Consider the following 26,763-nt stretch of genomic DNA (forward strand, 5'->3'; position numbering starts at 1 on the left):
GAATCTGAAACAACAGTTTTTCTTAGGATCTTGAGAAGAAAAAGAAAAAAAAAACATGCAAGCAAAGAGATTTCCAGAGGTGCCACTTTTTAGGAAATGTAATGAAGAATAACTAATGATATTTTTAATCAAGAACTTGGGAAAATTAAAGGGTGTTTTTTGGTAATTTCTTCCCCTCCTTTATATGAAAGCCAAAACTAATTTAAAATTGTCATAAAACTCATCGTCAGGTTGCAATAAGATGATTCATTTAATCTCAACAATTCTTGAAGCATGTTTTCTCAATAACAGGTATGTTATGATATTCATTGGTGATCGGAGGACTTTTAATGACAGAAACTTGGTTTGCTAAAGTAAATAAAAGCAAAATTTTCAGAATTTAACATATCTATCTATCTATCTATCTATCTATATATATATATACCTTGACTATTTAATACTTAACTTTTCAGTTCATTATCCATCATTCTTTCCTATATCCTAGAAAATAGCTTCCGTTATTCTCTGCAAAATGATCTAATGAAGTCTTGATTCAATGCACTTTGATCTATAACCATTTATTAATTGCCTACTAAATATAATATTCCTCTTCCTTAAATCTTTAAATAATTTTTAGCATTGTTGGAAACAGGGAAGCTTCAGCATGATGGTGAGTCATTTAACAGGTGGGACAGTCACATTGCCTTGTTGAAGGAGGTATTTTAGTATATGTTTAAAAAAAGACATTTTACAAAGCTTGGGATATAAAACTCAATGGGGTCTCTGGGTTTATTTGACAATGTGGGAATATTTAAAGAAAAATGAGATTTGGGTAAACGACTTTGGTATGGGACTTGTGTGGCTGCAATTTCTATGTTTTCCAAGAAATTTTTCTCTTGCTGGGGGGGGGGGGGTGTTTTTGTGTCCTTACCAGATTAATGGAAGGCAGGGTGGGTCAGAGAGGGTTTGTATATCTATGAGTTCCTGCCTTGTGTGACTTGAGGCAACATGTGGAAGGATTTAGGGTTTATTAAGGGCAGAGTCTAAGAGGCAGAGGCCTTCTGGTGACAAATGTGATATGGCACTAGCTCTAAGATATTATCCCATCACTCAGGGGCTATGTATTGACAACCAGGATATAACAATGTATGGTTCTTATTTTAATGTCAATTCTTCCAGTTCTAGTCTTCCAACTATTCTGATACTTTAACTAAATCATGAATTTATATAAAAGACCTCCAGACAGAGTCAGTGGAATTGAGGTTTGAATCTTGGCTATTTCACTTCTTACCTAAACACTATCAGGCAGGTAATTTAGTTTTCTGGGCCTCAGTTTTCCTCATCTGTAAAATAGCAATAACACATATACATTCTGTCTCATGGAGAGGTTTCAAAGTCTAAATCTAATAATTATAAAGGACCCTGCAACAATAAAATGATCCTGTATATTAGCTATTTTTAGCATTAATCTCATTCTGTTATTTACACATCACATTTTAGGTCATGACTATCAATATTTCTAAATTAATTTTACCATTATTTCTTCATTTTCAAGCTAATTTCCCCTGAAACATAGGACATAGAGGTAAAATAGTGCATGCACTATATCAACTTTGCTATAAAGGTTAGGGAGAGACTTTTCCTGTTTAAATGTACCACCACTTCTTCAGCTGGTTTAAGAAATAGTTGATTATTATCTATATCATTTCCAGGCATAAACTTAAAAATCAGAAATATTCAAGTCAAATATTCTATTAAAGAGAAATCACATCCATTTGGAAAGTGGGCTAATAGATTCCTTTTTTTTAGGTTTTAACAAGGCATTGGGGTTAAGTGGCTTGCCCAAGGCCACACAGCTAGGGAATTATTAAGTGTCTGAGGCCAGATTTGAGCCCAGGTGCTCCTGACTCCAGGGCTGGTGCTCTATCCACTGCACCACCTAACTACCCCAATAGATTCACTTTTAAGATGTTTGGAAGAGGTTCAAAGAATTTGCTAAAACTTACATACTATTGTTCATTTTATAAACTGGAAGATGTATTCTTTTTTTTTTATTTTATGTTTTTGCAAGGCAAATGGGGTTAAGTGGCTTGTCCAAGGCCACACAGCTAGGTAATTATTAAGTATCTGAGGTCATATTTGAACTCAGGTACTCCTGACTCCAGGGCCATTGCTCCATCCACTGCGCCACCTAGCTGCCCCTGGAAGATGTATTCTAATTCATTTTGTTATTATTTTATATCCAAAATTATTATATGTTCCAAAGGACAGACTTTATGGTCAGCATTGACAGACAGAAGGAGATAAAAGAGAGGGATGCCTATTTTTCTCCTACAAATTAAATTCACAATCCAGTTATATTACATGTAGACACAAATAGGCATACATATAACTCCCTTTCCTTTTGTTTTTAGTTGACCCATCTCATTGCCTCCTTTGAGTCTCAGAGTACTGCACACTGAAAAAAAAGTTGTCATATTAAAGCACATGAGCTAAATCTACATTCTAGATATATATATATATATGTATATATGTGTATATATATATATATATATACACATATTTGATTTTCTCATATCTTTGTCACCTTCCTATAAATATGAGACTGGGAAACTGGCTAGCATGTTGCTTCACCCTTTTTATGAGGGGTATGTCTACATATTTAGAAAATAGTACTAATTAAACCAAAAAGGATTGCCCTTTGATAAAGAAGACTTCATCATCTCCACCTCCATGCGGGAAATTGGAACAAGTAAAATATCCAGACTTCATTTACTAGAAGGAGATAACTTCAAAGCAATAAATGATTCTCACCTACCTCCATCCGACATTCTCTTTACATAAACACTACAGTAGTTGTGAGCATGTTTATTTTAGTTCAGTCATGAAAAATCAGAGTGAGAAATATACCACAGTAAATGTCCAAGGGAGTCATGTCACCCCAATAGCAACTACACAGTATGTTGTAAAGAAAGGTTACTTAATATATCATATGCATGCAGCACTTCTACTAATACCCATTCACTTAAATGCATCTTTTTCTTCCCCTACTGTATCATTTTGAAATATCCCTAGGGTTTCTAGGATGAGTTAGTGACCGAAGACCATCTCCTTTACTAAATGGAATGCTATAGGTTGCTCATATGGTCACACAGAAAGATTTTGAATTTGCTCGAGACTGATTTATATGTTTGGTTAGAAGAATATGAGTGACAAAAATATCAGCAGTGATAGAATTTAGCAGGCCCTATGGTTGTAGATATAGCACATAAATGACATGGTTATTAGCGGGGAATGGCATGTGGTTATCACTGCAGTTTTAAGGATTCTTATTTTAAATAAGACTTGGCTTTTTGCATTAGTCATAAAAATACCATGGAGTGATTTTTTTGCAGATAAATTATGAGCAGTTTCTGTGAACACCTGTGAACTGTTAAGTTTAATTTTGGTACATCTGGTACTGACTAGGTTTTATTCCACTGTACCATTGGGTTTTTTTTTCTCTTCCACTCTTTTCTCTCTTATTTTTTTGGCACCAAACAGAAAGAGATGTAATATTTTTAAGAAATAAAAGCCTCTAAACTGAAGTGCATTTTTCAAGTCATTCCTCTGACCACCTGTACTCTTTTGAACTTAATTGGTCTACAGCTGTTACTGGTGATTTACAGAATCATTGGGCTACTAAATGAGGCCATTGATGGAATTACTCCAAAGCCATTTGACACCTTTTTCCCCCCTGAAACATTTTGTAAAATAGTAACCAGTTTCTAGGTTAGGCAGTTATCCAGTAGAAAGAATCTGGATAATTTAGAATAATAGTTTTCTTTAATATTAGGTATGTTTTTCTCATGTGAAATTTATCTAGATAATAGAATATCAATTTTGCCTCTAGAGACACAAATCTAACTAATGATTTATTAATAGACACACATTTAGTATAAATTATTAAGATAATCAGAGCTACAGTACATTTTTGAAAAAGTATTGCTGTTGATTTTATATTAAGAAAATTAATATAACTCTGGAAATGAATTTTGAAACATCAGAGTTAGAAAACTTTGGTGACTTTAATGAGAGAAATTGTGTAGACAAGTTCCTCATAATTTTCTGTCACTGCATCCTTTGGAATGGTTGAGCCATCTACTTAGGGATGGGATCTACTTAGATCTGACTTTTGACAACATTTATTTCTTCTTTCTTCTATTCACAGTTCCTCTTTGTTTCCAAAGGCACATGATCAGGCAAGATCTAATTTTACTGAACTACTTCTTTCCTTCCTCTTGTTGAAAAAGTCCACCATGCTAGGAACAAACTAAGATCAACGTTGTCCTTTGGCAGGCCATCTCTCGTAAACTGAGGAGGCAGATTTAGATAATTGCATAGCTCAGTTCTATTGGATTCAGGATGACAAGTTTTTAATTTGCATTCTTTCTTTTATTTCTAGTCTGTTTATTTCATTGAAAGAAAGAAAAACATCTTGTAGTAAAATATTTAATCAATTTTGTTTTATAAGTTATGTAGTGCCTACAATTTTCTTTAGTATATATATTTTTCCTTAGAAAGCTTGAATTTAATAGTCTACTTGAAGATATAGCCTATAACAATAAATAATATTAGTTTTTGAGAAATCTGATAAAAATTGCCAATTATGTTCCTTTTTTCTAGCCACTCATTAATATGTAAATTTCTAAGTTGTAAGCTTGGGAGACTGTCTTTCATTTCTCCTCCTAGCGCCTACCACAGTGCTCTGTTGTACACTGTGAAGACTTAACATATGTTTATTAACTAACCCACCAAATGGCCATCCAAAGGGTTCTGGTTCCTCATGGACTTGAACTTCATTTGACAGTGTTAGAGGTTTGTAGCTGACTGCCAAGTTGCTAAACCTGTCAAACTTTCAGAATATCTTCAGTCACGAAAACTCTATTAAATCAGATTAACAGTGGCAGTTTAGCAAAATATCTCGCATTCTTAGTCATTAAATGTTCTCCTCATAAAACTTGATTTACGCCCACCTATCTTCAATTCTGATGTTGTTAAAGCGTTTTTTTTAAAGAAGAAATTTCATGACAAAAGCACATATAGCTTGCAATTGGAAGTGAGAATAAAATAAAGCAAAGTGTTTGGGTATAAATTAGAGATCTAAGCATTTGAAAGATGATTAAACGCAGAGCAGCTCTTAAATCACTTCCAGCCATGAATTGTATATAGGAAAGGTCTCTGTGTTGTGCAATAGTGCCATTGGCTAAAGGCAAACTCCAGGGCACTGTATCAGACTGTTAAATATTGGATTCGCTTACTTGCATTAAAAATAGCAAATTATGAACAATGGATCAGATTACTTAAAAGCAAGATGATTTTGTCATTGAAATGAATAATTGGAAAGAATTATTGGAAAGAATTCAGGGTAAGTTTTCTATCTGTTTTCATCTTCTTTCATGTCCTCGAATAGAGAAGATTCAAGGGAGACAGTATCCTTGAGATTACATTCCCCACAAGTTAATGCCTGATGAAAAAGTGAGAATGCCACCCTGGCATGGTCTCTAGTTGCTTGTAAAATATTTATGAAGAGGAAAGGGAGGGGGCGGAATCCTGTGAGACCCATGTAAGATTCAGCCAGGAACCTAGAGGATTATAAAGAGAAAAACTGGTTTAGCTTCAGGAAGCTGCCCCATCGCTGTGTCTAATTCATCTCACAAACAGGAAGTGCTCCCTCTTCCATCCTGAGAGCCACAGGTGCGGGCATCTGCTGCCCAGGGAAAACAGAGTTGTGAGATAGCAGGGCTTCACAGACATCATGGGGAGATGTAACACTTTTCACACCCGAGGGCTCTTCAGTTGCATTTCGGGTCAAATTTCTACATTTTTAACATTCCCTAAATTATTGCAATGCCTTTTTATTATGGTATAGGAAGTGATGACTGAGTGGCCATTCTCTAACTTGCCCTCCTCTCCTCCATCTTTTCTGCTAGTTTATAATATTCAGATGATTCAGTGGAGTGAGAATTAAAACTAAGGGATTTATATTCCTTGAAGTTAGAGAGGCTGTAGTTAGGGAAATGAATGTTGAGGATTAGTGGAGTCTTGTCTTTTGTGTATGTCTGCATCTCTCTCTCTCTCTCTCTCTCTCTCTCTCTCTCTCTGTCTCTGTTTCTCTCTCTCTCTTTCTGGCTCTCTGTTTATCTAGCTCTCTCTAACTCTGTCTCTCTGTCTCTGCCTCTCTCTGTTTCTCTGTCTCTCCTTCTCGACTAGATGTAGTCTCAAGGAACATTACAATTCTCTCTCTCTCTCTCTCTCTCTCTCTCTCTCTCTCTCTCTCTCTCTCTCCTCTCTCTCTCTCTCTCTCTCTCTCTCTCTCTCTCTCTCTCTCTGTCACTCTGTCTCTCTCTGTCTCTCTCTTTGTGTCTGTCTCTCTCTCTCTCTAACTCCCCCTCCCCGTCCCCCTTACTTCTTTCTTTTTTCTAGACCTGAGATTACTTCACTGGTGCAAGATGACATCACACTTCATCTTGCCTTGCAGATAAGGCTACTCATTTAGTCTTAGAGAGTTGCTGGAGCATTGAGAGTTTAAGCAATTTGCCCATGGACATACCGCTAATATGAGCCAGAGGCATAACTTAAACCTAGTTTTCCCATCAGAGGCATTAGACCGCTATCCACAATACCATACTTATTATTACAATATTCTTGTTAGGGAAGTAAGGGGAGGCATAATGATCCCTGCTCTATAGGTGAGAGAAGCTGAAAACAAAAAGGTTTGGTTAAGGGGATGCCCAGGTCTCCTTTTATTTGTGTTCAACTCTTTGTGACCCCCAATTGGGGTTTTCTTCATAAAGATATTACAATAGTTTGCCAATTCCTTCTTAGTTTACAGATGAGGAACTGAGGCAAATAGGATTAAGTAACTTGTTCAGGGTCACCCAGCTAATAAGTGTATGAGGGGTAAATTTGAACTCACAAAGAGATTAAATCTACCTGACTCTCGGACTGACCCTCTATCCATTGTACCAACTAACTTCCAGATCCCCTAGAGGTCCAGAAACTTCTATTAGATTATATCGCCTAGTGGTTATAATTGTTTTCTTTATAATGTTGCTTATCATTGAGTAGCTACTTACATACCTTGGATAAAGAATATCCTTATGCTACATGTCTCCCACTTATCGCTTGGGTCAGACTAGCATGTATTATACAAAATAGCATAAGGAAAATTCTCTAAAGAATTAGGAAAAAGAACGCAGAAAAAGGAGAATGTAGAAACCTGTACGTGTCATTCAGAAGCTGCGCTAAATGCTCTATTTCAAAGATTCCAAAGAGTGAATGAATGGATGAAAAGTCAAGAATGAGCTGAACTTTTTCCATAAAGAGAAAAAATTATAAAAAATCTTGCTAGGTATTCAGTATCACCCTTCATTAAGGTCTTCTTCCAGTGCCTCGCTGTAACATGGAGTTATAGTCATAGTTTCTCAAACTGGCCACATCAATAATATTTGCAAAGGCTTAGAGGATGGGTCATGTACATCTGTCATCCAAGGTCCAACCTCACTGAGCTTGGTGAGGCTCATCTCATCAGATTGGGGAAAAGCTTCTAAAATGTTTTAAGCCAAATAAATACAAGAAAGCCATCTACTCAAGCCATTGGATTTTGGGAATCTACAAAAAGGAATTAGCAGTTCTGTACAAATCACAGATTCTTCAACTATTCAATTCCTGAACTATTCATTGGAATATTCATTTCCTAAAACTGAGCAATAGCATTCTTAAAGTGGGAAGCACATTTTGATACAAGTAAGTTCACACTCTCCATAACATGGGAGGTCAACTGGACAATTCAACTTAACACACATCTATGAAATTTGTAAAAAAGCTTTGTCTCAGTGAATTTCCAAAGTCAGATTTCAATTGCACATATTAACTGGGTACATGGATAAAATAAATCTAGATAAGTTAATTAAATCCACCTCTATCCCTTGGTAAATAGGATTTACCCATTTACCCATTTATTGATGGGAGACAGTGATTAAGAGGAATGATCATAAAATCTGGGGTCAAAGAACATGAGTTCAGATTTTATTTTGATTTGTGTGGTCTTGGGCAAGTCAACATGTGTTTGCCTTTCATTTTATCCCTGGCTTTTAGCATAGTGTCTACTGTGTAATGGTTGGGGATTAACTTAATTTACCTAGTTTCCACAAAATAAGGGGATTTTATATTTGAGTTCCCTTTCAAATACAGAATTACCCCATAAAGCAAACAGTAGAACACATGGGGTAGCATGTGGGAAATAGCACTATTTTCATTTTGGGTCTCTTGTCTGATTTCCTTTAGTTCTTGCTTCTTTGGGATTACTATGTCCAGGACTGGAACACTTTTGGTTGTAAATTAAAAAAAAAAAAAACCTATCACAATGGCAGCACCTTTAACCAGCCAAGGGAATTTAGCTCATTAAGCTGTAGCTTGTACATTCTAAAGTGACATGCTGAAATAATTAGCAGGATAATTCAAACCAAACATCACCTTCCATTGATCATCTTAAAACCAAATGGGGGGATTAGAGGTGTAAATTATCAAGGGGGATTGCATCAGTCCTCCTCTTGTTTGACCTGTATAGATCTAGTCAAGTCCATAAGCATTTAGATAGTGTTTACCATTTGCCCAGCCACTGTGTTAAATGCTGATGGTAACAGTATAATCTCTAATGTCAATGATCTTAATTCTAATGGGGGAGATAACGTGTAAACAAACTAGGTAGAGGCAAGATATACTTGAGTAAAAAGAAAGGATTCATGGAGGGAAAGACACTAGCATCTAAGAGGATGGGAAAAACCTACAGGAGTAGGTGAGACATTAATTGAGTGTTAAAAGAAGCCAGGGGCAGCTAGGTGGTGCAATGGATAGAGTACCGGCCCTGGACTGGGTTCCAGTCAAGCCTTAGACATTTGACACTTTCAAGATGTGTGATCTTGGGCAAGCCACTTAATCCTAATTGCCTTCCATTCAGGGCCATCTTCAGGAGTCCTGATTTATATCTGGACATGACCCAGATGAATCTGGAGGAGAAAGTCAGGATGGTGACTTAGCACATAGCACCCCCCCCCCGCCATACACACACTCAAATCCAATTCATGAGTTTGTCATGGTATCACCTCCCTGGTACCCATGGTATTTTCTGAAAATGAATGATAAACAATTAGAGAGAGAGAAAGAGAGAGAGAGAGAGAAAAGAAGAGAGAGAGAGGAGAGAGATGAGAGGAGAGAGAGAGAGAGAGAGAGAGAGAGAGAGATCCAGGTATGAGGGACAAGCTGTGCAAAATCACAGAAAAGGGAGATAGAATGTGGTATTAAATGAACTGAAAGTAAGTTAGTGTTTCTGGAATGTATGGTATGTGGAAGAAAATATAAGAAAAATAGAAAAATATAAAGGAAGCATTTTAAATGCCATCAAAGGAATTTCTGTCAGCAGATCTTTACTCCAAATACTAGAAATATGCTTGTAGAAACTGTTACCTGTTGTTACCAAGTTATAGATTAAAAAAAGAAAAACAAAAACATAAATCACCTTTGTTATACAAACTCCATCCTCCTCTGTCACAATTAATATGTTCCCATTTTCCTCTCTCCCATAGCCAAAAACTAATTAAATATCCTATTTTGTGCTTAGTAACCTAGTTTGATTTTGAGTTTTATGTACTGTAACTTAAATGGAAAAGGCATATTATAGATTTTCCCCATGAAACTCATATAGAAATTAGGAATAATGAATGGGTATTAATTGCTGAAAGATGAGATTCTTAGTTTGCTAATTTTGTGATAAAATATTCTAATGAAAGTCATTTGTCACATCTGTGAAGATAAACTGGACAAGTCAATATAAAATTAACAAACCAAGTGGAAAAAAAAAGTCATGAAACCTTTTGTTAGTAAAAGGATGTCATAGTGACTTGACCATTTGTATGTGGCTAAATTTTTCTTCCTTTATCTTTTTGATACCACAGGTCCTGCGGTGGCATCTCTCATCAACTGCATCTTGATGCATCAAAGTCAATATTTCATTATATTGCTATGACCTGACATGCTGAAATGGAAAATACCACTGAACAGATGTCTTGGTGCAAAGGCATTTGGAGGAAGAGCTGTGTTTTAAAAATGATTACTTACAAAGTGCCAGTGGAGCACATCTTTAGAAACAGTCTATTAATACTTGAGGCCTAAAGGAGTGTGCCACTTCTTACAAAATTGGTAGCTTGCCTCCTTTTCTCTTTAAACTCGACAAGGTTCTTCTGAGTTGGAAGGTACTTATTTAAATTGAAGATGTATAATAAATACTATATTTCATTACAAATAAGTACGGCGAGCCATTTGGCCTTGATGACCTTGAAGTAGTAGACTTACTTAGCTTACTAAGCTAAGAGCATCCTTAATAGATGCCTATTCTTAGAGTTTGACTATCTAGCTTACTGATATATTTTTGGTTTTGGTTTTGTTTTCTTTTATTTTGGTCTGGCCTGAGCTGGAAAGCTTTAGGAAGATATTTGAACTCTTGACTAAATAGGCAATAAGAATCCATTAAAGAAATAGGAATGGTAAATATGTTAACTTAGTTTCATGTGACCTTAAATTTCAGATCAGATAAGGCAACATGATCATCTCCATGTCATGTCCAAAAATAAGGATGCTTTTGTGGATAGAGAGCAAGAGAGAATCAAGTGGTTATTTCATTGACACAGGAAACTAATGGGTAAGGAAACCTATGTTTCCTCAAATGATGCAAATCTGTATCTTCCACTTAATGTCTTAGAGAGTTATGTAGGTCAACTGAGAGTTTGTAAGTTACGATAGTATACTATATTATATATATATATATATATATATATATATATATATATGTATATATATTTATTATATATAATATATATAATATATTATATATATAAATATATATACATATATTATATATGCAATGGGATTTGAACCTGTATTTTCTTGGTTTTGGGGGGTTAAGAGATTTTTGAGTTCAGGACTAAATTTCTAATACTTTAGAGTCTGCCCCAGGCTTTCCTCATAGCATATAATGGTTTTTAAACAGATACTAGATGCTGCTTGTTGGGGACGATATAGATAGCACTGTTGGTTAGGTACAAATGGCACTAGGGAGCTTTGGAACTGCTTTCCAACTGGGACACTGAGGAGCAGCATAGTAGCAGAGTGGATAGAGTATAATAGACTCAGCATCAGAAGACCTAAATTTTGGTACTACCTCAAACACTCCTTAACTGTGTGGTCATTAACAAATCACAACCTCTCTGTGCTCAGTTTCTTCTTGTTTAATATGTGGATAACGATAGTACCTATATCACAGGGCTATTGTGATGATCAAATGAGTGATGTATTTGGCAAACCCTAAAGTGTTTTATAAATGGTAACTATTATTATTTTGAAGAAGACATTTTCCAATTATTATATTCTTATAGTTTTATCTTAGGAATTCTTTTTTACATCATTAACATTTCTTAGTCCAGTTAAGAAACACTCATTTTCAAAATACCTCAGTGTGAATTGTCATCTGGAATCAAATCTTAGGTTTTGAAGTTCATGTGGGAGGCAGCTCGTTTCTCTTTAGGATTTTTCTAATCATGAGGAAATTTCCCCTGATATCAGGCTTAAATTTTTCAAGTTTAAAATTCCTTCCTTCCTTTGTTCCTTGTTCTGCTCTCTGAGACCGAGCTATATATGTTTAAATCTATCTTTTATGTGATGGGTCCTTCTTAAACCCATTGTTGTTGCATTTATCATTGAGATGCTCTTTTGGGTGAAGCAATAATCATGATCATGATTAATGTCATTTGGAATCTTTGTTCATTCTTCATATGAAAGAAATAACCTCTTTTCTTCCATCCTTCACTACTCCTTCACTAAGGGTACATTGAAATATTGGGCACCATTATGTTCTTTTGCCTGCCATAGTCAACTTCAGACCAGGAGTGGATAAATGGTGATGTGACACCCAAGTATACAGTCTTGTTTTATCACTGCAAAGGTGTAATGTAATTAATTTCCAATTACTTTTCCTTCCAACAAGCCAATGTTGATAATACTAATGACCTGTATTTATAGATGGTAGCTATACAGTTTTCAAAACACTTTTATCTATTCTGTGAAATAGCTTATATAGGTATCATTTATAACCATTTTTGTGATGATTGATGATATGATGATGATATTTGATCTTCCTTCTTGAAGAAGACCATGACATCAGGAAAGTGATACCATGGCTAGTACATGAATTGGATCTGAGTAAGGGGATTCTATGCTAAGTCACCGGCTTTACTTTCTCCTCCAGACTCATATGAGTCCAGTGGCCAGTTATGAATCAGGATGACTGGAGATGATTCTGGATGTAAGACAATCAGGCTAAGAGACTTTTCCAAGAGTCAAGTGTCCAAGGCAGGAGTGCAGTTCCTATCCTTAACTCCCAGGCCAGTGCTCTATTCACTGTGCCACTTAGCTGCCTTTTATAGATGAGAAAAACTGAGGTTCACTGAGAGTCCCATGAATGGACTCCTGCCACCTACCCTCTCAAAGCTCCAAGGCCAGGCAACTCTCAGAAACTATTAGCTGCATAAGTACTAACCTGCATTCATGGAGTTTTCTCATCTAGAAGTTCCCTATCAAAAAAAATCACAGTTCTAGTCCTTAACACTTTATTCCATTTCTTTCCTATTTTTTAAATTTATGGAATAAAACAAACATTTCCATTACATAGCATAATAAAAAGGTGATTGCACATGAAACTGCAAATCTGCTATGTACAATCTTGCTATTTTTTTAAATATACAACAGAATTATTATTAAATTTGTTTTTTCTACTTTCCCTTCCACCCACCCTAGATATGGCTATTATTGAATAAAATAATATACATATTAATATATTCATGTATGTAAAATTATTTCTATATATATACTTCTATTTATCAGGGCTTCTTTTTTTCCTGTGGATGGATTTGAAGTCTTCTATGTTGTGTCGGCTGCACAGCCACACAGTTCACTAGTTCCATCTTGCCCTCTTCAACGATAGTATCTTGACTTTTTCCCCCCTATAAATATCTCAATCCTGTCTCTTAGTCTAAGGATCTCTGTTATGAAGTTATCAAGCTGTCATAGTTGGTCAGATTCGTGATCCATATAGTTGATTATTCTGTCACCAAGAGACCTCAAGGGATGTCTGTGGGAAGGTTGGCTTCACAGATTCACAAGGTCTTCAAGTTAAAAAACATCTGAGATTACTTAGTCCAACCTCCTGCCCAACAAAGGGATACTCCCTCTACTACATGCTTGGTTTCCCCGATCTCAAGTTTAAAGATGAATTATTGCCAAGCTTCTTGTGGTTTTCCCCCATTTACTACTGTGTTTAAGGTCTTATGATTGCATCCATAATCATCTCAAAAATTCACTTAAAAGGGCTGGTGAAAATGTCATTTGACCACAGACTATGTTTTCCTCTAATCCTCTTGATTCCATTTTTCAAGTGTCTATAGCATCGCGAATAAAGCAGTCATCTAGAAAATTTAGGTTTTGAAGCCTTATTCAGGAAAGTAAATGCTAAATTACATTGAACTAATTAGCTGAAAAATTGCTCAACTGTCCACCCCCCTGCATCCTTCATAGACATGGTCTCAGCAGGAGGAAAAAATAGGGAAGATTCTCTTCTACAGCTTTCAATCCTCTACCCATTCCAATGCAAACACCCTCAGTTTTCAAGGTGAAGAAATTTCTAAAACACAGGTATAATTATGTCATCTCTTGTTTAATAAGCTCCAGTGGCTACCTATCATCATTAAGATTAAGTACAAAGCTTTTATAACCTGCTCTACTAATTCTGGTTTTATTATACAATACTCTCCCTTAAACCCACAGTGAAGTTAGGTCTAGTCTGATCTTGTTTTCCCTTGCACACTACATTCCCACCTCTCTTTGCCATACTTCTGCATGAACCTGCTCTCCCACACCTGAAGGCACTCTCTCCTCAGTCCCACCAACTTGAAATCCCAGTTCAAGCTTCACATTCTGCCAGGGAGACAACCATATACTCTAATGTCTACATGTTCTCTCTCCTTGACATCACTTTGTACCTATTTTGTACAGCTCTGGTATATTAGAGGCAGTATTGACTAGACGATAGACTCAGTTTGGAAACCAGGATGACCTATCTTCAAGTCAAATCTCCCATACATATTGGCTAGACAAATCATTCAACCACTCAGGGCTCTTGATAACTTTAAGATTATATCCATAGAAGAAAGCATTAATTTAGGGACCTCCCTATACTAGGGGTCAGGCAACTATGGCCAATAGATCAAACCAGTTCACTTTTCTATAGCTTTCAATGTTTAAATGTAAAATTATTCTTAGTTTGTGGGCCATATATAAATAGGAGGTGACCTGGATTTTGATTAACAGGTTGTCATTTTTGAAACCATGTCCAAAACCAATTACAGTACAGACCCAGACTCTAGTCTTATATAGTGAATATACTTATATTTACACACACTGTGTATAAGCTTCTAGGAAAGCAATGAATATTTCATTTTTGCTTTTATATCAACCAGTTCTTAGAACTTTTGGTGCATTTTTGTTATTGTTCAGTGGTTTCTGTCTCATCTCACTCCATGACTCCATTAGAGTTTTCTTGGCAAAGATACTAGACTAATTTGCTATTTCCTACTCAATTTATTTTATAAATGAGGAAAACTGAGGCAAGGGTTGTTCAGTGATTTGTCCATGGTTACAGGGTTAGTATCTGAGGTAAGATTTTCATTCCTATCTTCTTCTGACTCCATGCTCTATCCCACAGCTGCCCCATTTTAATAACTGCTTCTTTTATCGACCAATTCATGTTTCCTCATGTTGTTTTTTTTAAATTATATTGAAACTTATTGCTAGGTATGATAGCTATATACTTAGCATATGCTTTCTTTATTCATTGAAAAGTGATAGCAGAAAAGGAAACATTCTGCTTGCTCACAAATAAAGATCAGTAATTTGGGCACAAAAATCATCCTTTATGCAGTAATTGTTTTGATAGGATATACACTCATCTAGGTTAGTCAGTAAATAAATCCATGCAAAGAACTCACCATCATTCCTCAGTATTAAAGGTGTAGGCGGGCCTAGAACTTTGTGGTTTGTGACCATGTTAGTCACTACACAGGTATAATTCCCAACATCTGATTTTTCCACTTTGGCAATATATAAGTTTCCAGTCTCTTGAGAAACAAAGCGTCTGTTATCTTGGTATGATGGGTATTCATTGAAGATCCAAGCATAGCTCAGTTCTAAAAAAAAATGGGCATTATCATTACAAACATGATTCTTGGTACTGGAAACTCTCACTTGTGGAGAAACAATCAAGATAGAATTCTAGGTTACTTTAGAAAAATAGACCTTTAAATCAATCATCCACATAAGCTTCAAAAAGAAACATCAGCACACTAAATTATTTAGACAACCCTTCAGTTTCCCAGATATGAAGCTATAACTAGTATTAGTACTTTTATTCGGGGTATTGAATTAATTTGTTATTTTTTTCTTTTCTAAATTCAGGGTATTGCATTTGTTTGTTTTTTTATTCATTTTTAATGACTCCAAATATTTTCCCCAATTACATGAAAACATAGTTTTCAACTTTCATCCTTTTTCAAACCTTTGAGTTCCACATTTTTCTATCACCTTCTCTTCCCTTTCCCTCCCCATGGCAGCAAACATTGATATAGGTTTTGCATGTACAATCCTTTTTTTAAACATATTTCCATATTAGTTCCAAGAACAAGAACTAAGGGGAAAAACATGAAGAAAAATGCAGCATAAAGGAAATTTTAAAAAGTGAACATAGTATGCTTTGCTCTGTATTCAGACTTCATAGTTTTTGCTCTGGATGTGGATGCCATTTTTCTTGACAGGTGTCTCAGGATTATCCTTGATAACTGAACTGCTGAGAGGAACTACATCTATCATAGTTGATCATTACACAATGTTGTTGGTGTATACAGTGTTCTCCTGGTTTTGCTTGCCTCATTCAACATCAGTTCATGCAAGTCTTTCCAGTCTTTTCTGAAGTCCCATCCCTCATGATTTCCTATGTTACAATAGTACTAACAATCATATACCATGGTTTGTTAAGGCATTCCCACAATTTCTAATTCTCTGCCATCCCAAAAAGAGCTGGTTGTATCCCCAGAACTTAGCTTAGTATTTGTTCCCTATAATACATTTCATTTGTTCATTTTGGTACAGAATGTGGATGGGGGGGAGAAACACTTCAAATGGAAAGAGTAATACTAGGGGTGGCTAGGTGGCACAGTGGATAGAGCACTGACCCTGGAGTTAGGAGCAGCTGAGTTCAAATCCATCCTCAGAAACTTAATAATTACCTAGCCGTGTGGCCTCGGGCAAGCCATTTAACCCCACTGCCTTGCAAAAAACAAAAAACAAAAGAAAAGAGTAATACTATATATCCCCAGTTGTATAAAGAAGAATCAAATGACATTATAAACATTCACATACATACACATGTTAATGTACATATATATGTACACATATACACATATGTACATATATATGTATGACATTTATATGTTTACAATGTCAAAATGAGCTAGATAGGTAAAGATAGAAACTGGACCTATAGTTTCACTGCAAAAGGGAGCTCCATGTACTGATGTAGGACAAAGTCTTCTCTTACAACATGATATATTATTGTGTCACACCCAAATAATATTGGATATTTTAGGGTTGCATATTGCCAGAGAAAACTACAATTATATTATGTAGGTTATGTTTGCATTTGTATTTTTTAATTGATATTTTTATTTTTTCCAAATACATGTTGTGAAAGTTTTTCAACATTCATCCAGGTGCCCTATGTATATTTTTAAGTTACCCTCCCTTCCTCTCTTCAGTGGCAAACAGTCAGGTTAATATTGAACACATACATTTGTGTTTAAACATGTTTACAGATTAGCCATTTTCAGTATGAGGAATTAGGATTAAGGGAAAGAAATACATAAAACATATTTTTAAAAAAATGAATAAGGGGCAGCTAGGTGGCACAGTGGATAGAGCACCGGCCCTGGAGTCAGGAGTACCTGAGTTCAAATCTGACCTCAGACACTGTGACCCTTGGGCAAATCACTTAATCCCATTGCCATAAACAAAAATAAAAATTCAAGTGAATTGGGTATTCATCAGATTCTGAAGGATTTGTTTTTGTTTTATTTTTGCTTTGTTTTCCTTTCTCTGGATGGAGATAACATTGTGCATAGTTGATCTAATATAGTTGTCCTAGCTCCCTGAAGGGCTGAGAGGAGCTGCTTCCATCAAGGTTGATCATCTCACAATGTTGTTGTTAATGTGTGCATTTTCTCTTGGTTCTGTTTCCTTTCACTCAACATCAGAATCCTATAAATCATTCCAATGCTTCTCTAGAGTCTGGATCTATGGTTTCTTATGGAACAATAGTATTCTATAATATTCATATACCATAACTTGTTTAGCCATTCCCCAGTTGATGGGCATCCTTTAATTTCCAATTCTTTACCACTATAAAAAGATCTGCTATGCATAGTTTGGAACATGTGGGACTTATCCCATTTTTTATAATTTTGTCTGAATATAGACCTAGAATTGCAATTGCTGTGTAAAAGCGTATGAACAGTTTTATTGCTCTTTGGAATAATTCCAGAATGTTTTCCAGAATGGTCAGATCAATTCACAGCTCCACCAGCAATGCATCAATGTCCCAATCCTCCCACACAACCTCTCCAATATTGATCGTTTTCCATTTTTGTTATCTTAGCCAATCTGATAGGTGTGAGGGTGATACCTCATTGTTGTTTTGATTTGGAGCATTTTTTCATATGATTATATATAGCTTTAATTTCTTCATTTGAAAACTATCTACTCATATCCTTTGACCATTTTTTCCATTAGGGAATATGTATTTCTATTTTGTTAGACATTTCCCAATTGTATTTTAATTTGCTTATAAGTCTATGAACAGATGCTTCTGGTGAAATGTTTTAACATTTCAGTAATATGTCTGAAACACTGATAATGCTGGTCCTCAACCAGATCCTTAACAATTTGCTCTGTTATCTCAAATATATAGGTAATATTTCTCCATTTTCTATAATAAGGGAAAGTAGGAAAGCATAATTGATATCACTTTTAGAGGGTGAATTCACATACATATAACTGGAGAATATATGACTAAATTCCTCTCCTATCCCTGCTCTTTGAGAAATGACTAGAAGAAAATGTTGTCTATCCCTGGTGGAGAGCTTGAAAGATGGTCTTAGAAGGAGTAAGGCTCACTCATTGTGTCTGAGAGGTAACAAATTATCTTCTTTGACTTCCCCCAATCCCTCCATCCTTTTTTTCTTTCCTACATTCTTCATTTTTCTCTATGGACTCAGTCTTCCTGGGACTAAAAACCTTAGATAGACTCTTATTTTTCCCATTCTAACCAAGAGTTTCCCCAAACTTAGCAAGGATAATCCAGTAGTATCTTGGACTTAGACCATAAATTTTATTGCTTTATCTTAAGCTGTCTTCATTTCTATGTCCAATTTTATATATGTGAGCATTTTCTCATTACCCTTAAATCCTACTTTACGTGTATCTTTTCTGTCTGTGTGAAATGTACATAAATTACTGCTAAGGATCTTACAATTGACCAAATTGTTATTTTGATGATCTATGATTTACATATTTGTCTTCTAACTTAAATTTCCTCCAAGTGATCAAGCTATATTTTTTTATTCCAGATGTTCAGAAATGTACATTTTTGTTTTCAAAGAAATTACAATATGAACATGTGTTGTCAGGTGAAATCTGTCAAGACTCATTACCGCCAAAACTAAAATATGCTAAATTTATGAAAATCTTGAAGCATCTACAACAGAAACAACATGCCCACTCAAGTATTAGTAAAGTTCTGAAGGAGGATGTTGGCATAGAACTGGCATAGTCTCACTAACACTGGGCAGCTAATGTTAAAAAAAGATAATTACAATGCTAATTCCCTGATTATGTTACAAGGATATTCTAGGGATAAATTATGGGCTGTAATAAAAACACATTCTTGGAGGAGATGCTAGAATCTCAAAAACAATGTTACTAAAGCACAAACTCTGACAGGTCCTACCAACTGAAAAGGTTTCAAGTACAAGTTCACTGATGGACTGTATGTTTGTTATCTAGGAATCAGCGTGGCTAAGACTAGGTAGTTTCATTACTAGGTTGACCCCTAGTGTTTAATTGTTCAGATCATACCTTAAAGATGATTTCCTGATTTATAAAATGATTACAACTGTCCTACAGCAATGAAATTACAGATCTTTTGAAGTATAAGGATATATGATAATGGTATTTTAAAAATTTGTTGGAATAATTTAAAATTATTTTTTCTCCAAAAGTGTGTTTCTCTCTTCCCCTTGCCCCTTGTTCAAATAGATCAAAACCACATTTTTGCTACGTATCTGACCAGCTCTCTTTTATCTTGCTTCCCAGTGGCTGCAAGGTGGTTTAAGTTCTGCGGCAGAGATTGATGTTCAAATGAATATGAGATATGTAGGGGAAAGTATCTGACAAAAGACATGAGTTGTCTTTCCAATGAATTTGCCAAAACAAGAGAAACAAACTTAGATTCCCACCTCCCACCCCTGCCATGACAGCAATAGAACTGAGATGTGAACAACCTCAACCAGCCTGCTGATTTTTCTCTATCATGTTAAAGAAAAGAGCCTGTGTTACCTTTGAATGATTTCTTGATTGAACTGATCCCAGGGCTTATGTGTCACATATACATACATATATAACATTACATAGATATATGTATATATATATATAATGAAAAGAATTCAATATATGTTTATATATCAATATAAAAGAAGTTAATATAATCTAGAAAGTAATTATCACCCTAAAATTGCTTAAAAAGAGTGAACAGGATTCAGTATTGGGAATGAATTTTGACCCTCTATGAGACTTTAAAGTCTCATATCTCTATCTCTGATATCTTTCTTTCATTAAGATTTTAAGGTTATTTGAGTCCAGAGTCAGGGGACTATATTATACTGTCCAAAAACTATCAAAAAGGAGATTAATTAATATTAGTTAATGATAATGAAAGAATCAACTGGGTTAGTAAAAGAGCATCACTCATCATCATCACTATTAATTGACAGTTCATATGTGGTTTCTGCATTTACAAAGAGCTTTTCTCATTACAGCTGTAGAGATATTTTAATTCAAGTGTTATGTCCACTTTTGCATAGAAAGAAACTAAGTTCTAAGAGTTCTTAAGTGAATTCTTCATATTAAAGCCAGTAACCCAAATGGAATCTAAATCAAGTCCTCTTAAGCCCCAATTTCAACACTCCATCTTCTATATCTGGACCTAAAAAATCATTTAGATCAGTTTTCTTTAAAAATATTCATTAACATTTTAATTTATGGAATAAAATAAACATTTTCATAAGATAGTATAATAAAAAGATGATTGCACATGAAATTGAAAATCTATTATAATGCAACTTAATATTCTTTTTAAATATATAACAAAATTATCATGTAAATTATTTTTTTCCTTTCCCTTCTTCCTATTCTAGAGGTGGCTACCATTAGATACAGATATGTACAAAAGTATAACATATGCTATACATTCTTAAACTATAATCTGTGAACTTCTTTTGAAAAACTTCACGCTAACTATATTTGAGTGTATTTGGTTTCCTTTGTGATCCTATGTATCTATTTTATGCATTAAAAAATAACACGTCTCCCCCAGATTGCAAATGATTCCATGATATAAAACATGCAGGTTAAGAATACTGGCTGTCAAGTCTTTGCATTAAAAAACAAAACCCCAAAAAGCAAAAAAAAAAAAAAAAAAAAAAAAAAAGGAATCTTGATATGATTTGAACCCTAAAGCATGGTCAGTTATTTATTTGATTTGTTTTATAACTCTATAGAAAAAACACAGTAATGTGCTGGAGGAGTCCTGGGATGGGAAGGGGAGAGGGAAGGGGGACCTTGCCAGTTGCGGGGGGGGGGGGGGGGGCTTTGGGGTGGTTGGGTTCCATCTTGTGCTGTTTACAGTCTTTCTGAGTTCACATAAAGTACAACTCATGATATTCTCCATCTTCCCTTTTACTGTTACTATTTCTATATGTACGGGATGTATTAATATTGCACAGATTGTAGAAAAATTATATGGTTTAGTTTCAGAAGTGGAATCTCACAGAAACCTTGCTTACTTTTTACAACTGAAATATTTTACCAGACTTTTCATATTCCTGGAGCAGGCTGCTTTTTTTGAATTTGTGCTATTGACATTATTGACTATATAAATATAATTTTTCATTTGTATCATAACAAAGAATCTCAGCATGTCCATTTCTTCCCTTCTTTTCATCCTTAATAGATGCCTATTCTTAGAGTTTTGACTATCTAGCTTACTGCTATATTTTTGGTTTTGGTTTTGTTTTCTTTTATTTTGGTCTGGCCTGAGCTGGAAAGCTTTAGGAAGATATTTGAACTCTTGACTAAATAGGCAATAAGAATCCATTAAAGAAATAGGAATGGTAAATATGTTTAACTTAGTTTCATGTGACCTTAAATTTCAGATCAGATAAGGCAACAATTATCATCTCCATGTCATGTCCAAAAATAAGGATGCTTTTGTGGATAGAGAGCAAGAGAGAATCAAGTGGTTATTTCATTGACACAGGAAACTAATGGGTAAGGAAACCTATGTTTCCTCAAATGATGCAAATCTGTATCTTCCACTTAAAGTCTTAGAGAGTTATATAGGTCAACTGAGAGTTTGTGAGTTATGATAGTATATATATATATATATATATATACTATATATATATATATATATGTATAAACAATGGGATTTGAACCTGGATTTTCTTGGTTTTTGGGGGTTAAGAGATTTTTGAGTTCAGGACTAAATTTCTAATAATTTAGAGTCTGCCCCAGGCTTTCCTCATAGCCATATAATGGTTTTTTAAACAGATACTAGATGCTGCTTGTTGGGGACGATATAGATAGCACTGTTGGTTAGGTACAAATGGCACTAGGGAGCTTGGAACTGCTTTCCAACTGGGACACTGAGGAGCAGCATAGTAGCAGAGTGGATAGAGTATAATAGACTCAGCATCAGAAGACCTAAATTTTGGTACTACCTCAAACACTCCTTAACTGTGTGGTCATTAACAAATCACAACCTCTCTGTGCTCAGTTTCTTCTTGTTTAATATGTGGGTAACGATAGTACCTATATCACAGGGCTATTGTGATGATCAAATGAGTGATGTATTTGGCAAACCCTAAAGTGTTTTATAAATGGTAACTATTATTATTTTAAAGAAGACATTTTCCAATTATTATATTCTTATAGTTTTATCTTAGGAATTCTTTTTTACATCATTAACATTTCCTTAGTCCAGTTAAGAAACACTCATTTTCAAAATACCTCAGTGTGAATTGTCATCTGGAATCAAATCTTAGGTTTTTGAAGTTCATGTGGGAGGCAGCTCGTTTCTCTTTAGGATTTTTCTGATCATGAGGAAATTTCCCCTGATATCAGGCTTAAATTTTTCAAGTTTAAAATTCCTTCCTTCCTTTGTTCCTTGTTCTGCTCTCTGAGACCGAGCTATATATGTTAAATCTATCTTTTATGTGATGGGTCCTTCTTAAACCCATTGTTGTTGCATTTATTATTGAGATGCTCTTTTGGGTGAAGCAATAATCATGATCATGATTAATGTCATTTGGAATCTTTGTTCATTCTTCATATGAAAGAAATAACCTCTTTTCTTTCCATCCTTTCACTACTCCTTCACTAAGGGTACATTGAAATATTGGGCACCATTATGTTCTTTTGCCTGCCATAGTCAACTTCAGACCAGGAGTGGATAAATGGTGATGTGACACCCAAGTATACAGTCTTGTTTTATCACTGCAAAGGTGTAATGTAATTAATTTCCAATTACTTTTCCTTCCAACAAGCCAATGTTGATAATACTAATGACCTGTATTTATAGATGGTAGCTATACAGTTTTCAAAACACTTTTATCTATTCTGTGAAATAGCTTATATAGGTATCATTTATAACCATTTTGTTGATTGATGATGATGATGATGATGATATTTGATCTTCCTTCTTGAAGAAGACCATGACATCAGGAAAGTGATACCATGGCTAGTACATGAATTGGATCTGAGTAAGGGGATTCTATGCTAAGTCACCGGCTTTACTTTCTCCTCCAGACTCATATGAGTCCAGTGGCCAGTTATGAATCAGGATGACTGGAGATGATTCTGGATGTAAGACAATCAGGGCTAAGAGACTTTTCAAGAGTCAAGTGTCCAAGGCAGGAGTGCAGTTCCTATCCTTAACTCCCAGGCCAGTGCTCTATTCACTGTGCCACTTAGCTGCCTTTTATAGATGAGAAAACTGAGGTTCACTGAGAGTCCCATGAATGGACTCCTGCCACCTACCCTCTCAAAGCTCCAAGGCCAGGCAAACTCTCAGAAACTATTAGCTGCATAAGTACTAACCTGCATTCATGGAGTTTTCTCATCTAGAAGTTCCCTATCAAAAAAATCACAGTTCTAGTCCTTAACACTTTATTCCATTTCTTTTCTATTTTTTAAATTTATGGAATAAAACAAAACATTTCCATTACATAGCATAATAAAAAGGTGATTGCACATGAAACTGCAAATCTGCTATGTACATCTTGCTATTTTTTTAAATATACAACAGAATTATTATTAAATTTATTTTTTCTACTTTCCCTTCCACCACCCTAGATATGGCTATTATTGAATAAAATAATATACATATTAATATATTCATGTATGTAAAATTATTCTATATATATACTTCTATTTATCAGGGCTTCTTTTTTTTCCTGTGGATGGATTTGAAGTCTTCTTGTTGTGTCGGCTGCACAGCCACACAGTTCACTAGTTCCATCTTGCCCTCTTCAACAATAGTATCTTGACTTTTTCCCCCTATAAATATCTCAATCCTGTCTCTTAGTCTAAGGATCTCTGTTATGAAGTTATCAAGCTGTCATAGTTGGTCAGATTCGTGATCCATATAGTTGATTATTCTGTCACCAAGAGACCTCAAGGATGTCTGTGGGAAGGTTGGCTTCACAGATTCACAAGGTCTTCAAGTTAAAAACATCTGAGATTACTTAGTCCAACCTCCTGCCCAACAAAGGGATACTCCTCTACTACATGCTTGGTTTCCCCGATCTCAAGTTTAAAGATGAATTATTGCCAAGCTTCTTGTGGTTTTCCCCCATTTACTACTGTGTTTAAGTCTTATGATTGCATCCATAATCATCTCAAAAATTCACTTAAAAGGGCTGGTGAAAATGTCATTTGACCACAGACTATGTTTTCCTCTAATCCTCTTGATTCCATTTTTCAAGTGTCTATAGCATCGCGAATAAAGCAGTCATCTAGAAAATTTAGGTTTTGAAGCCTTATTCAGGAAAGTAAATGCTAAATTACATTGAACTAATTAGCTGAAAAATTGCTCAACTGTCCACTGCATCCTTCATAGACATGGTCTCAGCAGGAGGAAAAAAATAGGGAAGATTCTCTTCTACAGCTTTCAATCCTCTACCCATTCCAATGCAAACACCCTCAGTTTTCAAGGTGAAGAAATTTCTAAAACACAGGTATAATTATGTCATCTCTTGTTTAATAAGCTCCAGTGGCTACCTATCATCATTAAGATTAAGTACAAAGCTTTTATAACCTTGCTCTACAATTCTGGTTTTATTATACAATACTCTCCTTAACCCACAGTGAAGTTAGGTCTAGTCTGATCTTGTTTTCCCTTGCACACTACATTCCACCTCTCTTTGCCATACTTCTGCATGAACCTGCTCTCCCACACCTGGAAGGCACTCTCTCCTCAGTCCCACCAACTTGAAATCCCAGTTCAAGCTTCACATTCTGCCAGGGAGACAACCATATACTCTAATGTCTACATGTTCTCTCTCCTTGACATCACTTTGTACCTATTTTGTACAGCTCTGGTATATTAGAGGCAGTATTGACTAGATGATAGACTCAGTTTGGAAACCAGGATGACCTATCTTCAAGTCAAGTCTCCCATACATATTGGCTAGACAAATCATTCAACCACTCAGGGCTCTTGATAACTTTAAGATTATATCCATAGAAGAAAGCATTAATTTAGGGACCTCCCTATACTAGGGGTCAGGCAACTATGGCCAATAGATTCAAACCAGTTCACTTTTCTATAGCTTTCAATGTTTAAATGTAAAATTATTCTTAGTTTGTGGGCCATATATAAATAGGAGGTGACCTGGATTTTGATTAACAGGTTGTCATTTTCCAAACCATGTCCAAACCAATTACAGTACAGACCCAGACTCTAGTCTTATATAGTGAATATACTTATATTTACACACACTGTGTATAAGCTTCTAGGAAAGCAATGAATATTTCATTTTTGCTTTTATATCACCAGTTCTTAGAACTTTTTGGTGCATTTTTGTTATTGTTCAGTGGTTTCTGTCTCATCTCACTCCATGACTCCATTTAGAGTTTTCTTGGCAAAGATACTAGACTAATTTGCTATTTCCTACTCAATTTATTTTATAAATGAGGAAACTGAGGCAAGGGTTGTTCAGTGATTTGTCCATGGTTACAGGGTTAGTATCTGAGGTAAGATTTTCATTCCTATCTTCTGACTCCATGCTCTATCCACAGCTGCCCCATTTTAATAACTGCTTCTTTTATCGACCAATTCATGTTTCCTCATGTTGTTTTTTTAAATTATATTGAAACTTATTGCTAGGTATGATAGCTATATACTTAGCATATGCTTTCTTTATTCATTGAAAAGTGATAGCAGAAAAGGAAACATTCTGCTTGCTCACAAATAAAGATCAGTAATTTGGGCACAAAAATCATCCTTTATGCAGTAATTGTTTTGATAGGATATACACTCATCTAGGTTAGTCAGTAAATAAATCCATGCAAAGAACTCACCATCATTCCTCAGTATTAAAGGTGTAGGCGGGCCTAGAACTTTGTGGTTTGTGACCATGTTAGTCACTACACAGGTATAATTCCCAACATCTGATTTTTCCACTTTGGCAATATATAAGTTTCCAGTCTCTTGAGAAACAAAGCGTCTGTTATCTTGGTATGATGGGTATTCATTGAAGATCCAAGCATAGCTCAGTTCTAAAAAAAAATGGGTATTATCATTACAAACATGATTCTTGGTACTGGAAACTCTCACTTGTGGAGAAACAATCAAGATAGAATTTCTAGGTTACTTTAGAAAAAATAGACCTTTAAATCAATCATCCACATAAGCTTCAAAAGAAACATCAGCACACTAAATTATTTAGACAACCCTTCAGTTTTCCCAGATATGAAGCTATAACTAGTATTAGTACTTTTATTCGGGGTATTGAATTAATTTGTTATTTTTTTCTTTTCTAAATTCAGGGTATTGCATTTGTTTGTTTTTTTATTCATTTTTAATGACTCCAAATATTTTCCCCAATTACATGAAAACATAGTTTTCAACTTTCATCCTTTTTCAAACCTTTGAGTTCCACATTTTTCTATCACCTTCTCTTCCCTTTCCCTCCCCATGGCAGCAAACATTGATATAGGTTTTGCATGTACAATCCTTTTTTTAAACATATT

The 26,763-nt window shown here is 35.1% G+C and overlaps 1 protein-coding gene across 2 annotated transcripts in view; it reads right to left on the minus strand.

Moving 5' to 3' along the window:
- The window catches only part of LOC141494999 (contactin-4), a 582,571-nt gene that overhangs the window by 194,653 nt on the left and 361,155 nt on the right, over nucleotides 1–26,763 (minus strand). The window contains exon 1 of one of the 2 annotated variants that reach the window (XM_074196080.1): nucleotides 15,114–15,287. The exons of the other annotated variant lie outside the window; for it this stretch is intronic. Within the exon in view, the coding sequence (XP_074052181.1) occupies nucleotides 15,114–15,171 (58 nt within the window). The 5' untranslated portion in view covers nucleotides 15,172–15,287. Of the gene's footprint in view, nucleotides 1–15,113; nucleotides 15,288–26,763 lie in introns of those variants that run through there. 2 annotated transcript variants of the gene reach the window in all.

The sequence above is a fragment of the Macrotis lagotis genome, chromosome 8 (assembly GCF_037893015.1).
Source record: "Macrotis lagotis isolate mMagLag1 chromosome 8, bilby.v1.9.chrom.fasta, whole genome shotgun sequence".
Classification (NCBI taxonomy): Eukaryota; Metazoa; Chordata; class Mammalia; order Peramelemorphia; family Peramelidae; genus Macrotis; species Macrotis lagotis.